The 19,485-nt window shown below is 33.7% G+C and overlaps 1 protein-coding gene across 4 annotated transcripts in view; it reads left to right on the forward strand.

The window, feature by feature from the left end:
* LOC126887254 (putative ferric-chelate reductase 1 homolog) overlaps positions 1-19,485 on the forward strand; it is a 139,310-nt gene that overhangs the window by 91,328 nt on the left and 28,497 nt on the right. For all 4 annotated transcript variants that reach the window (XM_050654669.1, XM_050654671.1, XM_050654670.1 and 1 more), the window contains exons 2-3: positions 4,349-4,758; positions 16,603-16,975. In XM_050654669.1, coding sequence (XP_050510626.1) covers positions 4,358-4,758; positions 16,603-16,975 — 774 coding nt within the window. In that variant the 5' untranslated portion in view covers positions 4,349-4,357. The remainder of the gene's footprint in view (positions 1-4,348; positions 4,759-16,602; positions 16,976-19,485) is intronic.

Consider the following 19,485-nt stretch of genomic DNA (forward strand, 5'->3'; position numbering starts at 1 on the left):
AGGAACAACCAAACGTGATAGAGAGGAACAGGAATCACCTAGACGTGAAAAGGGACTCAAGACTTCAAAGCCTGCTTTATGTGGGGCAAACTCATCTGTACCTGAATAGCAATCATTCAAAATAGTATTTTGGAACTGTCAAGGATTTGCCAATCTGGATGAATTTGTTAGAGATTACGATGATTTTTCGGTTTTATGTCTTACTGAAACATGGCTACTTAATGAGTGTAATAATTTGTCAATTGTTTTGTCATCCTATAATGTTATAAGTAGTCCTGCTTCGAAAGAGAAATCCGTGGGCAGAGCAAGCGGTGGTATCTACATATTTTATAAAAATGTATACAACTGTGTAATTTTAGAAAAAACACCGTGGTGGCTATTTTGCAGACTGGTTTCTCCTTCGGAAGAGTCTATTATTATTTGCACAGTATATTTTAAACCGTCCTTAGATATTGTGTATATTCTAGAACTTTTTCAAGTATCTCTGTCGGAAATTCTAGAAAACCATTTCGATGTTCCGCTTCTAATTGGCGGTGACTTTAACAGTAGAATATCAGATATTGGAGAAGTTCCGCCAGAGATGCTGGAGGGCACAAATCTATCGGAGTATCGTCTAAGCAATGACATGGTTTTAAATACTAAGGGGCGCCATATTATTGACTTCATGAACACCAACTCTTTCTGTCTACTTAATGGGAGGACTGAGTCTGATACACCGGCACAATTTACTCACATTAGCAAAGCTGGAAATAGTGTAATTGACTTAGCATTTATCCAGAACAGTGCAATACCTATTATCCAAGATTTATGTGTAATGAACCATAACAGCCCTTCTGACCACTTTGGTATACTGGTAACTTGCGTTCCCGACTTTTTTCGACAAAGTCGTTTCAAAAAAGCACTTCCTATACAAAAAAAAACTATATATCAATGGAATACTGACCTTGCCTTTTTCTATAAAATTTCTATGCAACATTCGAATAAAACGTCTCTTTCTATAAATATTGATGCACAGGAACTATACAATAATCTAATGTCAGCAATTAAAGAAACTGCTTCGCAATTACAACTTTGTAAAGAAAAATCTTTCCCGTCGTGTATCAGGCAAAGTCCTCCATGGTTTGATCATGAATGTACCTCAGCTAAAAACAACATGAAACAAAGCCTCAAAACAGCTAAATCAAATAACTTCCGCGACCCCTATAAAACAAATTTTTTGACATCAAAAAAAGCCTATAGACAAATAATTAAAAAGAAAAAACATATATATTTTCATAACCTGTATTCTCAACTTGCAAACAGCAGGGACTCCAAAACATTCTGGTCAGTGATTAGGAAATTTCGGAAAAATCACAATACTTCTTTTATCGATGTAGACGTATGGGAGCAATTTTATTCGAATATATATCCCCCAAAACTATATCATAATGCCCGTTTTTTTGATGCAAGACATCCCATTTTTGACGCTATTATAACCAGTGACGAAATATATAGAGTCCTAAATAACTGTCCCAATCGTAAAGCACCTGGAACTGACCATATTTCTTATGAATTCTTTAAAAATCTTCCAAATAATTGGATACTGTATTTAACGGGCATGTTTAATAGAATACTGGAAACAACCATTACGCCGCATAACTGGAGTGAAGTCATTTTTACTATGATATTTAAAAAGGGCAACAGAGATGATCCAGCAAACTATAGAGGTATTGCCTTACTTAATTGTGTTGAAAAAATATTTACTAATATTTTGTTAAACAGACTCAGAGATTGGGTTGAAGTAAATAATGTTCTTCCCGAATGTCAGTCGGGTTTCAGGGGATCAAGGGGTTGCATTGATAATGTATTCACCCTCACTTCTGCTGTACAACTGCAACTACGACTGAAAAAACGCAAAGTGTACGCTGCCTTTGTAGATTATAAGCGGGCTTTTGACTCCATTATCCATCATTTGCTGTGGCAAAAGCTATTTGGCCTTGGGGTGAGTTCTAAAATAATAGCCATTTTGAAAAACATTTATGATAATGCTAGGATGTACATCAAAACTCCAAACGGCTACACAAGACCATTTGATATTTCAACAGGAGTCTTACAGGGTGAACCTTTGAGTCCACTATTATTTAGTTTATTTATTGCGGATATAGAACAGTTTTTTATTAGTCAAGGATCACAAGGTATCTCCATTGATAGCCAAAATCAAATAATAATGCTATTGTATGCTGATGATTTGGTCATTCTATGTGACTCGGAAGTTGAACTCGGTAAAAATTTAAGTTATCTAGAAAAATACAGTGACAAAAACCAGCTAACTGTAAATGTTGGCAAAACCAAAATTCTTCCATTTGCCCGAAGCGGTCAAATTGGCAATAAAGGCGTTAAGTTCCTATATAAGAATGAAAAAATAGAAGTTGTTAACAAATTTGTATATCTTGGAGTCACCCTAACCACAACATCACTTTTTAAAGCAATGGCCGATACAACAGTGGAAAGAGCAAAACACGCAATTGGTAACGTGATAGGTTTAATGGCTAAAACCAAAATGAATTCTTGGACATCTCGTGTGCAACTTTTCGATTCGCTAGTTCAAAGCCTTGTTATGAACTGTGTGCCCGTTTGGGGAATGAGATATGCTGACCAGTTAGAAAGAATACAAATAACTTTCTTTAAAAAACTTTTACATCTCAGTATCAATACACCTGATTATGCTGTTAGGTTGGAGACAGGAAGAGTAAAAATTTCTTTTACTATTTTCAAGCTAACTTTAAATTGGCTTATCAAGCTATCGCAAATGCATGATTTAAGACTTCCTCTTATTTGTTTTCTCCGTCAGCTTCAAATTTCTTCAGCAAATAATTCAATAAATACGAACAGATACAACTGGGTTTCACAGTTTAAGCAATATTTTCAAATATTAGATTATGAATTTTCTTGGGATGAAAACATCTCTGATTGGCTATTAAAAAACAAGAAAAGCATGTTAAAAAAGTATATGGATATGCTTCATCAAGAAGACATTCAAGCAGTCTCCATGTCAACATTCTCAACTATTTACAAACATTTATCCGTAGATACCTCAGTACAGAAATATCTGGAATTTCAAATTCCCATAAAATACATTCGTGCCATGGCGCAACTTCGAACATCTAATCGCCATGTGTTAAAATTTACCTATAATGGTATAACATATCATATACGACCATCTGAAATCTGTACTATTTGTAACACAAACAAGTTGGAAACTCTTGAACATTTACTGTTTGAATGTCCCATTTACAGTTCAATGAAACCGGTTAATATGGCCCCCCTTAATAATTGCACCGACCTTATTGGTTGTCTTAATAATGTAACTATAATATCTCTGAAAGCAATTTCAATATATATTTGGAATATCATAAAACTTAGATCTTTTGTTTTAAATGAATAATCTTCAGTTTCTCCTTCATTGGTGTTTATTTAAGAAAACAAGTCTCCATTTCAGTTAGTCATAGCGATTAACTTTTGTTTAAATTTGTTAATAGTTACTTATGTTCTAGACTAGTTGTTAGTTATATTCTGTACTTCAGTTTCTCCTTCATTGGTGTTTATTAAAAAAACCAAGTTCTCCATTTCAGTTAGTGATAGCGCTTAACTTTTGTTTAAATTTGTTAATAGTTATTTATGTTCTAGACTAGTTGTTAGTTATATTCTGTACTTACTAAACTCATTGTTATAAAACTGTAGTTTTTAAAAACAATAAATGTCTATCTATCTATCTATCTAAATAAAAATATTATAAAATAAAAAAAAAAAAAAAAAAATATATATCATCAAAATCGGCTGCAGAAACATATAGGCTATTATTATAGATTTCCATACTACTCAAAAAATTTGGTTTCGGCCTGGAGGGGGATGTGTGACGAGAAAAATCTAATTTCTCTGGACTATAGACGCGCTTTAAAAAGACCAAAATAAATATGTATACTTCCGGGTTTAATATCAGTTCCGGTTAAAACGATGTAACCGGAAGGGTCAAATTATAGTCGTAGAAATAGTACATGTGATATATAAGTCATCGCGTATTGAAAAGTCGAGCATGAATATTTATTTTGGCAAAATATGAAAAGTTTAGCAAACATGACTCAAAATTAGTGAAAACGTAAAACAATCGACGCAGATTTTCGCAAAGAGTTCAAATATCAACTGATCAACTTCCTGTTCTACTTTTGGTTATGTTTGCTGAAAACCTAGGACTTACGGAGTCTAGTTGTTTGTTTTTGTTTGTTTTTAAATATGGATATTATTAAAATAGGAATTTTATTTAATTTTTTAAAAATTTTTAAAATTATACGAATATATATTTTTTTTTCAGAAATTCACAATGAAACTGCCGTTCCTACTCTTCCTCATCTGCTCAACGCAAGCACTGCCCGACGGAGCCCCGTCCTCAGCATGTAACTCCCTCACACCCTTCCACGGGGGTGGACTGGCAGCTCAAAAAGGACCTCCACAGTACTCCATCGTATCTCGACTGCAGAACGACGTAGTTCAACTCACCGTGGGCTCCACACTAGGTCTCAAATTCCAGGGATTCTTAATCCAAGGCCGAACGCCGAACGGAGAAATAGTGGGGACATTCCAATTGCCAGGAGGTACACCAGCACATACCCTCGACTGTAGGGAGGCTGCAGATTCCGTTACGCACAACAATCCGAGTCCGAAAGACCATTTGGATCTCATTTGGGTGCCACCTGTAGGATATGAGGGACCTATTGTTTTCAAGTAAGTACAGTTTTCTTGGTATTTCTACTAATACAGTACTCGAACACGAACGAGAAAACGAATAAAGAAGGCATTTCATCATCATCATCATCATCATCATCATCAGCATCATCATCATCATCATCATCATCATCATCATCATCATCATCATCATTAACATCGTGAAAAGCATCGTGTCTAGGGCTCCATTCTAAAATTATTGGTCCATCTTCCACCCCTGAATCGGACAACATGTCCCTCCCAGTTCCATTTTAGCATCCGTAACACCAGTGTTTCTCCTAACTATTTGATTTGAAACTCTGTCTCTTGGGAACCAATTCAAAATTGACCTCTCCATTGCTCTCTGTGACACTTGTATCTTATTGATTACTTGCCTGGTTAGGGTCAATGTTTCTGCTCCATACGTTAGAATTGGGAGTACACATTAATCGAAGACCTTGCTTTTCAAGTACATGGGAATATCTGATCTAAAGATTTCCCTCCTCAGTTAAACAGGAGAATAAAACTGTTTAAGAAGTTGACATATGTATATTAAGGAAGAACTTAGATAGTTTGGGCTGGAGTTTCAATAGGTTTTTGAACTGATCTGGTTCATATTGAAGGATTTTTAACAGCAAATGAATATCGAGATTATATTCTTGAGCTTATTGTTCGTCCATATGCTGCCAATTCGAAGAAACTGTTATGCTGATGCACGACATTGGACGCCCGCATGTTGCAAGCATCGTGAGAAATTTTATAGAGCAGAACAATATTCAGGTATTGCCCTGGCCTGCTCAATCCCCCGACAAAAATCCCATCGAGCACATTTAGAATATACCAAAAAGACGTCTACAACAGCAAGAATTAGTGTTCCAGAAAAGGAAGAGCTGCTAAACTGTATGCCAGAGCAGTGGCAACAAATTGAGTAAGACGATATTGACAATTTGATAAAAAGTATGCAAGATCGAGCCGTCTTAATAAGCTGTCATTAAGAACAAAGTTGGTTTAAACTCTACTAACAAGAGCCTACGACTTTATTTTTCAATTTTAGGTAAGACAGTTTTGTTTAATTATTTTCTTCAATTATTTAAACCCTGTGACCGGTTGTTGTGTTATTCACAATTTGTCGTTAAACAGCGTCCATATACAGAGAGCACGTAAATAAAAAAAAGAATAAATTATTTTTTTCGTAAATGGGGGATTTTAGAAGGAAATGCCGAAACAGGTCGATTTTTATTTTTAATTTATGACTTTTTGGCATATATGTCATACAGGAGACGTCATCCATCTGACAGTAATAGGGGTCGTGTGACAGCTCATTTGAAAGGTTGTGCAATTCTCTATTCAGTAATATAAACATTAACATTATTATTTATACAGGATGTCCAAAAATTTTTTTTAATTAAATTAGTTGACACAAAATAGAGAATGTATGTAATTTATTTAATTCAAAATACGTTTTACTGCTATCTGGAAATAGAAACAAAGTATTTATTTAAAAAAATAGCTTTTCGCTTAAATTATATGTGCAAACTGCATAGAGACAGGTGGCAGTGGCAGCTTTAGCATTGAATTTAAGCGAAAAATAAAATTTATTGTCAAATAAATATGCATTTCTTCCTGTTTTCTCACAGCTGTAAAATGTATTTTGAATCAAATAAAATACATACATTCTTCTTTTTGTCTCAATTAATTTAATTAATAAACATTTTTTTGGCCACCCTGTATACAAAATTATGTTAATGTTTATTTTGCTGAATAGAGAATTGAATAAACTTTCAAATTAGCTATCACAACGACGCATATTCTCATTTAAAAAATCATCGATTACGCCATCAAGCTCAGATGGAGGACGTTACTAGTATAATATAGATGCCAAAACGTCATAATTTAAAAATAAAAATCGACCTCTTTCGGGATTTTTTCCAAAATCGTCCTTTCACGAGAAAATTAATTTATTCCAACCTTTACGTGCTCACCGTATACAGTATTTAAATCGTTCAGATGGACATAGGGAACCTACGTTGTATATATTTAGATACATAAATACATACATTGTATTATATTAAAATAATTGTGGCAACTGAGCTCTCTCGATAACAATATTGTTGTTAGCATTAGGGGCACTAACACAAATAAACGTCAAAATATAACAACGTAGTACCTAGCTAAATATTTTTGGCTTAGGGGATTGGGAAAACTGTTTAGTTTTGAAATTATGTAGTTTTTAAATAAAAATTGTTTTAAAAATTAAAGTAAAATTATTAACTTATTATTCATAAACTTTGTTTTTGATTTATTTATGGACAGCCTTGCTTCAAAACTCACTCATTCTATTCGTCCTAACAGCTCTATTGCACCAAAAACTCGTAATCGAACAGAAGCTTCAACTAACACAGGTTAGCGCAGTTGCCACAATTCTCTAAATGTATATTCCCTATGTCCAGCAGAACGATTTACGTACTGTATATAGGGTGTCCCAAAAGTAGCGGAACGGTCGAATATTTCTCGAAATAAACATCGTATCGAAAAACTGAAAAAAACGTTTCCAATAATTTTCAAAAATCTATCGAATGACACCAAACCCGAACCTCCACTCCATCCCCTAGAGGTGGGGTGAGGGGTAACTTTGAAATCTTAAATGGATACCCCCAGTTTTTATTTCAGATTTGGATTCCGTATGTAAAAGTAAGCAGCTTTTATTCGAGACATTTTTTATCATGTTATGTTTTATCAATTTATCATGTTATCATAAGTAAATTATAGAAATGGTTAATATCTCCAGAAATACACTTCCAAATGAAAAACCAAAAAATACGCATTTAATATTTTTTAAACACCTATCGAATAACGCTAAACATGACCCCCCACCCCACCCCTAGAGGTGGGGTGGGGGTAACTTTAAAATATTCAAAGGCAACCTACATTTTTTATTGCAGATTCGTATTCGTCATTAAAAATTAAGCAACATTATTCGAAACATTTTTTAGAATTGTTGATAAATGGCGCTAATAAATCGTCCTTTTCCAGTTATAGCGCCATCTATCAATAATTCTAAAAAATGTTTCGAATCAATGTTGTTTCATTTTTCATCACAAATCCAAATATGTAATAAAAAACGGACGTTGCTATTTAAGATTTTAAAGTAAGTGGGATGGGGGGTCATATTTAGTGTTGTTCGATAGGTTTTTGAAAAATATTAAACACGTATTTTCTGGTTTTTCATTCGAAAGTGTATTTCTCGAGATATTAGACCGTTTGTATAAATTACCTATGGTATAACGGTAAATGTTTTTTTCCGATTATAGCGCCATCTATACACAATTCGAAAAATGCATATATATAGCAGCTTTTATTCGGGACATTTTTTATCATGTTATGTTTTATCAATTTATCATGTTATCATAAGTAAATTATAGAAATGGTTAATATCTCCAGAAATACACTTCCAAATGAAAAACCAAAAAATACGCATTTATATTTTTTAAACACCTATCGAATAACGCTAAACATGACCCCCCACCCCACCCCTATAGGTGGGGTGGGGGTAACTTTAAAATATTCAAAGGCAACCTACATTTTTTATTGCAGATTCGTATTCGTCATTAAAAATTAAGCAACATTATTCGAAACATTTTTTAGAATTGTTGATAAATGGCGCTAATAAATCGTCCTTTTCCAGTTATAGCGCCATCTATCAATAATTCTAAAAAATGTTTCGAATCAATGTTGCTTCATTTTTCATCACAAATCCAAATCTGTAATAAAAAATGGACGTTGCTATTTAAGATTTTAAAGTAACCCCCCACCCCACCTCTAGGGGGTGGGATGGGGGGTCATATTTAGTGTTGTTCGATAGGTTTTTGAAAAATATTAAACACGTATTTTCTGGTTTTTCATTCGAAAGTGTATTTCTCGAGATATTAGACCGTTTGTATAAATTACCTATGGTATAACGGTAAATGTTTTTTTCCGATTATAGCGCCATCTATACACAATTCGAAAAATGTCTCGAATAAAAGTTGCTTACTTTTACATAATGAATCCAAATCTATAATGAAAACTGAGGCTTTCTATTTAAGATTGTAAAGTTGCCCCCCACCCCACCTTCAAGGGGTGGAGTGGGGGATCGTATTTAATGTCATTTGATAGATTGTTAACAATGATTGAAAACGTGTATTTCAGTTTTTCGATCCGATAATTAGTTCACGAAATATTCGACCGTTCCCCTACTTTTGGGACACCTTGTACACAGGGTGAGGCAGATAACTGGCCTATTAGAAATATCTCGAGAACTAAAGGCAACAGAATCATGAAAATTGGAATACAGGGGTTTTGAAGGTGATCTATTAAATGAAAATATTTTCATCTCTTTGCAACTTCCGGTTATACCGGAACACCCTGGGCACCCCTATAAATGGGGCACCCTGTATATTTTTACATTTTTGGATTCTCTTCGATGTCTTCTTTCTTAAAATATGAGGATTTGTAATGTTATACAGGGTATTTTAAAAGATAATTACGTTTTTTTTTATTAATTTCGTAGCAATGTCCACACCCAGTAGAATTGTAGTAGTTTGACAACTAAAACTCTACTTACGTTCAAATGATTTTTAATATAGTCTACTATTGTTAAGAGTCATTAGTATAGCTAAATTTTTAATTTTAGTATACATGGTTGGTCGAAACTCGGAATGAGTATTTTCTGAGTTTTCTTAAATGGAACACCCTGTATTTTAGTATTGTAATGAAATAATATTTTATGGTACTTTTTTATTTCTTAATCATTCCCTATACCTAACTGCTTTAATTTGTGCTTAATTGTTAGTCGCACCAACAAGCTTAATTACGTAGGTATTTTGATAGCTAAACCATTATTGGTAATTTTAAGGATCAGTCTGGATTTATATGTATTTATTTCTGAAATCTTATTTGTAACTGAATATTTTCACGGCCAACCTAATACAATTTTACGTATTTTTTGTGGCAATTAATTTTTAGCTTTAATCACCAATAACTCACAAATTTAAGCAGTTAGGTATAGGGAATACTTATAAAATAAAAAAGTACTATGAAATACCATTTCATTACAATACTAAAATACAGGGTGTCCTATTTAAGAAAACTCAGAAAATATTCATTCCGAGTTTCGACCAATCCTGTATACTAAAATTTCAAAATAAGCTATACTAATGATTCTTAACAACAATAGACTATATTAGAAATCACTTGAACGTAAGCAGAGTTTTTAATGTCAAACTATTACAATTCTACAGGGTGTGAATATTGCTACGAAATTAATAAAAAAACGTAATTATTCTTATATATATATCTTTTAAAATACCCTGTATAGTATTACAAAATCTCATATTTTAAGAAAGAAGATATTGAGGACAATCCAGAAATGTAAAAATATACAGAGTGTCCCATTTAAAAAAAACCAAGTTATAAGCAACTTCCGGTATAACCGGAAGTTGCAAAGAGATGAAAATATTTTCATTTAATAGATCATTCCTCAAAACCCCTTTATTCCAATTTTGATGATTCTGTTACCTTTAGTTCTCGAGATATTTCTAATAGGCCAGTTATCTGCCTCACCCTATAACTATGTTGAATGCCAATATTCTCCAAACAAATTGTCAAATTACCATTCAATTATTCTTTGATTACGTTGTCACCTAGAGCGTTTTTGTATAATCTGTGTATAAACTTCTCAAACTGTATTTTAGTCAACATTCAATTTATTATATTTTTTGTGCAACATGGTTTTAAACTCTTTAATTGTTACATTTTAACTACATAGAATTAATTCATTTCCTATGGAGCCGTTGGAAATAAAATAATGTAATTTATTTTCTGCGATTAAGATTTTCGTAATGGTTAAGCGTATCGGATTTTTATCTTTCCACGTATTGTGATTTTTCTGCTACTTTAGCGGAGTAATTGAGCGTGGTAAATGACCGTCTGGTTCATTGATCTACAGGAAGATTAATAGAAACATTTTTAGATTTTCAGTTAAATTGTAGAACAGTCTAGTAGATTATATTGTACGATAATGATGGTACCTTATTAAAGTAATTTATCATTAAGTGATATTTCCTACCAATGTGCAATGGAACATAAATCTTATTGTTTATGATATAATTTATATATTTATTAAAACAATAATTAGATGTGTGGCGACACGTTTCAATTATTATTTTACTATTTTTTTAATTGCTAATTTTAAATATTAACTTTCTTTTCTAAACGAAAATAATATGAGTCATTTAAAATTCACATGTCTTTTGCTCCTAAATACAAAACCAGACTGTATAAATTAATGGCTTTTACTCACAATCGGTTAGTAATTTATGGATTTCTAACCTTTGAAGTAATCAGGAAGCGACTTATTACCTACTTTACTTTCCCAGCTAGCCGGGAAAGTACTTTCCCGGCTAGCATCTGTCACTTTTCTACCTGCAAATGTCAATGTCATTTTTGATTAAAAGATGGTTTAGAAAGAATACCCGCAGTTCTGGTGGCGTACATTCAAATTCACTATCAGACATTTTTGTAAAATAAACACAATTTGATTATATGTTCAATTAATGGCGTCGTGTATCGCCTAAATGTCAGATTCAACAAACTTGTTTTGTTACCTAGCAACGATCTCACAGGTTACTTAAAATAATCCATCTTATCACATAATGAAAATGGACACAGATATTTGAAACGAAATTATTATTGGTAGATTGTGAGTATTAGAAATCCATAAACTACTAACCGATTGTGAGTAAAATAGTATACAAACCTCGCGGGTACTCATTCTAGCCTCGCGTCTGTAGTTTACGGCAAACTACCTTGCCGCTCGGCTGAAATAGAGTACTTTCCCGCTAGGTATGTAATATACTATTTCATTGGAAACACAAATTCATAGATTACGATAGGTACCAGATAAAGGGCCAGCCTCTTTATGCCAACTTCTTAAAAACCACAGAACGACAGATCTAATAAATTATTGTCGCCTAGCTGGCCATATGGTAGAACACCAGACAGACTAAAGTGTTTGTGATCTCGTTCAGTATAGTCATAGCGGCCAACCGCGGCAGTCACACCACCACACTCGCAAAGAATAACAACCCTCTTTCAAGAAATATTCACGCTGTTTTACCGACACAAATAAATATATTATTGACAGTTTGTTGTGTTTAGATTTATTTTAATTTCATTTAATTGATTCCGTAAACCACCAACAGAACATATGTTTTGGATCCGAAAATCTAAAGACTTCTAATGGAACCGAGCTCAGGTGATAGCCCAAATTTTTGCTTTCTAAAATTTGCAAAGATAACGAACGATAAATTAGAAGAGGACTAGGGGCAATCTAAGATTGCATTCCACAACCTGTCTAGTTATCTAGGTAAAATTCCATCCAATCTTCGATTCGAAATCTTGGACGCATGGCTTAGAAACCTGAGAGAATGGTTTAACAGATCCTCTGCATCCTTTTTCCGAGCTGCCGTCAACAAAATTACTATAGCCAGTTTGATAGCCAACATTCGATAATTGAGCGCGGCACATGAAGAATAAATAATACATATTGACTACTTGGCATATTTAAGAGAAAATCTTCGAAAGATTTTTGGGGGATTAATACAAAGCATTAATTAAAACACAGAAAGGATACCGCACACATCTAATGTAAAATGCAATCTCACTCAAATGCAATATAGACCAGGGCGGATCTGTGAAGAAACGTCTATTTTTGGATGTGCGAGGTGGCATTCGGATTTTTGCAGATAAAATTAGGTAACAACTTCAACAATAATAATTGACTTATGCTCCTTCTCAAATATGCCCGGAACATTAATAAAAAAATTCAAATATTTAAAAATTTTGAAAAACATCGATTTTTTCTAGTTTCTTTGCTTATAACTTTAAAACGATTCATTTGGGAACAAAATCGTAGGGAAATAAAATAAAGATAATTGAATTTTGTATGATAAACGACTGGTTAAAAATGTCTTAAATTATTACCCTTTCTGCAAAATAGCAATTAATACAAAATAAGGGGTACAATAAGCCTGTTTTTATTCAATGTTTTTCAACCACTTTGGTTGCACTTAAAACTTTCGTAATTCGCTTGGAAAGTTATTACAAGATACTCAAATCGTTCACCAAATTTCATTAAAATCTACCTGATAGATTTTGCTGAATAATTTTGCAATATAAATTTTTTTAAAAAAGTTCAAATTTTTTAAAATTTTTCTGAACAAATAGTAGACCATTTAGAAATTTGCTAATTTTTTTACATATAAAGAGGTTCTCTACCTATCTACTACACTTTACAGAATTAAAATCTGATTATTTAAGCGGCCTCAGAACTGTTTTAAAAGTTATAAACAATTTTTTGGCTTATAAACAGATACAGTGAGGACGTTTGAGTTGGCATAGATTCATTTTCTCGAGAATAGGCGTCTCTGGAGATAAATCCCGAAACACGTCGATTTTTGTTTTTAAATTCTAATTTTTTGGTATATATATCATATTAGTGACGTCATCCATCTGGGCGTGATGACGTAATCGAGGATTTTTTAAAATGAGAATAGGTGCCGTGTGATAGCTCAATCGAAAGGCTATTTAATTTTGTATTCACTAATATAAATATTAACATAATTATTTATACAGAGTTTGAATTAAAAAAAATTTTTTAATTAAATTAATTCCAATATAATAAAATGAATTTATTCCAACTCAAACGTCCTCACTGTATTTGTTTATAAGTCAAAACATTGTTTATAACTTTAAAACAGTGCTTAGGCCGCTTAAATAATCCGATTTTAATTCTGTAAAGTGTATTAGATAGGTAGAGAACCTTTTTATATGTAAAAAATTAGCAAACTTCTAACCGGTCTACTTTTTGTTCAGAAAGTTTTTAAAAAAATTGAACTTTTTTAAAAAAATTTAGATTGCAAAATTATTATGCAAAATCTATTAGGTCGATTTTAATGAAATTTGGTGGACGGTTTAAGTATGTTATAAGAATTTTCTAAGCGAATTATGAAGGTTCTAAGTGCAACCAAAGTGGTTGAAAAACATTAAATAAAAAGAGTCATTTTTGTCCCCTTATTTTCTATTTATTGCTATTTTGCAGAAAGGGGAATAATTTAAGACAGTTTAAACCAGTCATATATTATAGAAAATTATCTTTATTTTCTTTCTTTACGACTTTGTTCCAAAATGAGACGTTTTAAAGTTATAAGCAATGAAAGTAGAAGAAAATCGATATTTTTCGAAATTATTAAATATTTAAATTTTTTTATTAATGTTTCGGACATATTTGAGAAGGAGCATAAGTCAATTATAATTATTGAAGTTGTCACCTAACTTTATCTGCAAAAATCCGAATGACACCTCTCACATCCACCTCAAAACAGATTCGTCCTGGTCTAATAAAATGAACATGAATATATTCGTCCCGAAATTACAATCATTTCATACCATTGCGGCAACTGTGATTTTTGGTTAATAACGGCATAAATTGTAATTAATATTTATGTTGAAACTGTTTTTGATGTCCATAAAACTGTCATATTTATAAATATTATTAGTGTAGTTGCTATTAAAAATAGCTTAACTGAGAGTGAGCTAAGCCAATTAGAGGTGAGCAGTGAGTCAAAGGCCCATATTTTGCGGTGCGTCACTAAAAGTTCGTTGTCATCTATGGTTACTATTGCGACAATAATTGCCTTAATACCTGCAGAAATATTTATGAACTGCTGATTTACAAAATCTCTTCCACTCTAACGCACGTACCGGGTGTCCCAATAAGAACGGCTCTCGGTCATATCTCAGGAACCGTTTACAGTACAACTTTGAGAAAAAAATATTCATAACAAAAGTTGCCTCGGGAAAGGCCTGGAAATCATTTTCATAATTGTAGGTTCACCGCTAGAGGGCGTAATTAAATATTAAAAATTAGAAAATAAAATTTTTACAATATTTGCCTAACGAAAGGGCACTGGAAATTCGATCATCGTATTCTTCATAAATTTCTGCGCATATTTGATTTCACAAGTTTAATTCTACCTTTGCAAATAAGAGGTGGGGGTGAGTGGGAACTTTGTTATGAAAAAATGGCTGTAAGTCCGGTTCTGCTAAATCGAATTTTGCAAACTTGGTCTTGCTGAAAACAGCTCTTTTTCGTTAATGTAAGAGTTATAATTTCCAAACAGCTCATTAAGTTATATGTCAGCTAGGAGGCCTTATTTTATTATTTTCAGAAATCTAGTGTTCGTTGGAAAATATTAAATACAAGTAGGTATAAATTTTTAATCCTGTATTACAGAATTAAATAAAATTAGCAACAGAATAGCGAAAACCGCATGTCGATACTTTTTTTGATCTCGAGATATCTTAACAAACGTGTAAATTTTAAACATACCTGTCTGTCACCGGTAAACGAAGTTAAGGAAAGGTAGTGTGCTGTGGAAAAAACAAAGAACTATTTTTTAGATGTCAACGTGTATTAATTAAAACAACAATCGGACAAACAACACTATAAAATATAACAAAGAAATAAAAACAACTACTTAGTGACGTCTTGTTTAAATGTTTAAATTATGGCCCATAATTTTCGATGCAAGTATTTACTCTTTAAAAGTATATTGAACAGCAGTCTCAACTTCTGCTCTCGCAATGCTTTGCATGGCGTTTCCTACTCTCTGGATAATATTTTCTCGAGTAGTGGGCCTAGCGGCAAAAACAAGGTCTTGAATCCGTCCCTATAAATAAAAGTGTAAAACAGTTAAATCTGGTGATCTGGCTAGCCAAAAAAAGGCTTCCACGTCCTATCCATCTATCAGCGAACGAATCATCTAAAAAATCTCTTACTACTCTGGAAAAATGCGCGGGACAACCATCGTGCTCAAAACAACATGGACATACGAACTGCTATCGGTACATCTTCCAGAAGAAGAGGCAATTCATTCCTTAAAAAAATTAGAGAGCGTTCACCAATAATAGCGTTATCGAAAAGAAAGGATCCAATTATCTGACTATCACCAGATTTAACTGTTTGGTGTAGGGATGGTTTGGTATTTCACTTTTGTTTACGTATGGGAACGGATTAAAGACCTTGTTTTTGCAGCTAGGCCTTAGATTAATGAAAACACCTTCTTGGCTTCTTAAATCTATGAGCTAGGCCTACTCGAGAAAAAATGATCCAGAGAATACGAAACCCCATTCAAGGCATTTAGAGAGCAGAAATTAAGACTGCTGTTCAATCTACTCTTGAAAGAGTAAATGCTTGAATCAAAAATGATGGGCAATAATTTGAACATTTAAGTCGTCACTAAGTAGTTATTTTTATTTCTTTGTTATATTTTATAGTGTTGTCTGTCTTATTGTTTTAATTTATTTTAATTAATTAATTAATTAGTTATATACGTTGAGATCTGGAAAATGTTTCTTTGTTTTTTCCACAGCACACTACCTTTCCTTAACTTCGTTTACCGGTGACAGTAACGGTTAGGTTTAAAATTTACAGGTTTTAAGATATCTCGAGATAGAAAAAAGGTATCGACATGCGGTTCTCGCTAGTCTGTTGCTAATTTGATCTAATTTTGTAATACAGGGTTTAAAAATGCATATGTACTTGTATCTAATATTTTCCAAAGAAAACTAGATTTAGGCGGTTATTAATAAAAATTCAGAGATGGCGCAATGCTATGAAATGATTCCAATTTCGAGACGAATCTATTCATATAAATTTAATTGCATTTGAGTGACGTTATATTTTTATAAGATGTGTGCGGCGTCGTTTATATTCCACAGCCTATTCAACTATGATTTTTATAAAAATGTGTTATTTTTTTCTAGTTCAACTATAGCTCAAGACTACAGTACCTTCTGGGTGGGCATCCAATCCCAACCGGTCCAGATCCGTAAAAGATCCGTTCCTGCCGACTCATTCTACAGCGGTTGTGGAGTTACCAAATATTGTTATGGGGCCCCCATCGATTGCGTAAGCAGTCAAAACTGCAAGGTGGCTGTCGCAATCACTTCCGTTGGAGACGCTTTCGACTTTGAGATGAAAGCCAACGGGAACCCGGTCTGGATGGGAGTGGGATTGTCGGATGATGCGAAAATGGGAGATGACTCCGTTGTAGAATGTGTCCAGGAAGATGGACGGGTCAATGCGTATATGTCTTGGACAGGACGGGCTCCTTTTAGAGCTACAAGATTGGAAAATGTAAGTATTTTCTGTTATTATTTAGTCTTAAATTCCAATAAATTTTAGTCTCGCCTCCTTGTCAACGGTTTTATAATATTCTCTATTTAAAGTATATACGAGTGGAAAATTATATGATCTAGCTCTTCGTCATCAATATCAGCCCGTTTTAGGTTCACAGCAGCACATAGGTTTCCCCAATAATTGGATCTATACCGCACAAAAAATATTTTTTGTCATCTTTCTCAGATTATACTGCCATCGTGTAGGTGGTTGCGTTTATCTGTTCTTGGTTTGCATTCGGTTAACTTACGCATCCACCTTCTATCCTTCCTCCTTTCCGCTTAACCAGCCCGTCTCCATTTTAGTCTGCAACATATCTCCACAATATTTGTAACTCCGGTTCGTATGTCCCGTTTATGATCTTGTCTTTTATTGTTACTCCTATCATCGAAGGCTTCATCCTTCTAAAGAAGAAAACCAACCAGAGTTTCTCCTCTTTTTTTGATGGGTCTTCAATAAATAAAATGACTTAACAAACTCGTTTTACCTGCAAATAACAAAAAAGGTGCATTTGAACAAACCTTTTGTTTTATTTTTATAAGAACTGCTGGTAAAGATCATAAGTGTGTTTAAAAACATAAATAAACTTGAACACCGTTCTGATAATAATTTCTTCGTTTTGGATGAGTTACCCCTTATAGCGTTTCATCGAATGTTGATGACAAGATAGAAGTCTGCATTTTCATTATTAATAATATAAACAAAAGTCTTATTTTTGCCTTGATGTTAAGTTGTCTTAGTACCAATTTATTTGCTGTTGGAGCCACCCATGGATTCTAAGCATTCGCCTCCAACAAGACATCTCAAAACTCATATATGAGTCATTTATTTTTCCCTTTGAGAGTAGACGGCAGCACTTGGTAGCATTCAGGAAAACTAGAAAGAGCAAGCATCTTACTAGTAGTCTGATTTTTTGATGACTAGTAGCTTTTTTAGCAGTTGCTGATCGTTCTATTTCTTCAGTACACTTTTTCGGCTCGTCAAGTATTCTGTTATACACAATGAGAAGTCTTAGATTGGCAAATCTAAAACTTTTATCTTGGGAACCAACATTCTGGTGTCAACCTAAATCCATGCTTTCTAAAATTTGTAAAACAAACGAAAGATAAATGAAGCAGACAAGAGCGAATCTTCAATATGCATTCACCTCTTGTCAATTTATCTAAGTAACTTCCATTGAATCTTGATTCTTTGTACTCATCATAAGAGTAAACTAAGATAAAATGAAAGAAGTTAATATTTTATTCTCTTTCAGAGGCAACCACCATCTTCTTACGTACGTTTCACACTATTGTGTTCTTCAGAGAGGCCTCTGTTGTGTGCTCTGAATCAAAACGAAAACCAACTGTCTTGAGACACAACTGTCAACACAATCAGAAGTCTCAACCGCACATCAAAGAAACCTGGAACGTAAATCACGTCTCATGGAAATAAAACACTGCTAAATAAATAAACGTCCGGCCATTTATGAAACTCTCCGAAAATAAAAATGTTTTATGAACATGAATCACACTCGTTTCATTGGTAGGCGGACTTCAAGATTTGTTTAGCCATGTTTTATTTTCGTGAAACGTGTTTTACGTTTCATGTTTCATGTATTACGTTTCATGTTTCGTTGGTGTGCGGCTTGCCTAAAGGGTACGAACATGCCGAAGATACATGGATGTGCGTGGTGTAGGTTGCGATCGCGGTCGCTACATCGATGCCAAAACAAACCCTCATTCTATTATGAGAGCGCACATACCAAGGATGTCTCCCTCGATGTTCACCCTCGTGACCTCTCATTGCGGTTTACAACGATGTCGATGCCAAAACAAAATAGTTTGTTTTACATCGCGATCGAGCTGCTGATTGCGTGGTAAATTAAAGTTTACTGGAAAAAGTTGGAAGCATTTGTGAAGCATTTAAACTGAGCATTTACACAGATATGTAAATGCTTGTGAAGCATAGAAGAATCCTGAAGATATCATGGACCAAGCATGTAACAAACAACGAAGTCATGTGAAGAGTCAACAAAAGACTGGAAATATTGGAAACCATCAAGACACGAAAGCTGCAATACCTGGGGCATGTTATGCGTAATGAGAGATACAACATACTTCAATTAATTATACAGGGGAAAATCCAGGGCAAGAGAAGTGTAGGAAGAAGAAGAATCTCATGGTTGCGTAACTTAAGGGAATGGTACGGAAGAACATCAACCGAACTATTCAGAGCAGCAGCATCTAAGATCGGAATAGCCATGCTGATTGCCAATCTCTGTCGCGGATATGGCACGTAAAGAAGAAGAAGAAGGTGGTTTTTAAACCACGTGACATTCGCCGAAGATACGGCTGGTGAATTTATTTATTTCTGGTTGTAGTCAGTTTGCGACTGGTTGTAAGCAAGGTTGTTGTAAGCAAGTTTTGATTATATGGAAACTGCAAAGAACACTGAAAGGAAGGTATCTTCGTTATGTTCTGCCCATC

Source organism: Diabrotica virgifera, chromosome 6, assembly GCF_917563875.1.
Source record: "Diabrotica virgifera virgifera chromosome 6, PGI_DIABVI_V3a".
In the NCBI taxonomy this organism is placed as follows: domain Eukaryota; kingdom Metazoa; phylum Arthropoda; class Insecta; order Coleoptera; family Chrysomelidae; genus Diabrotica; species Diabrotica virgifera.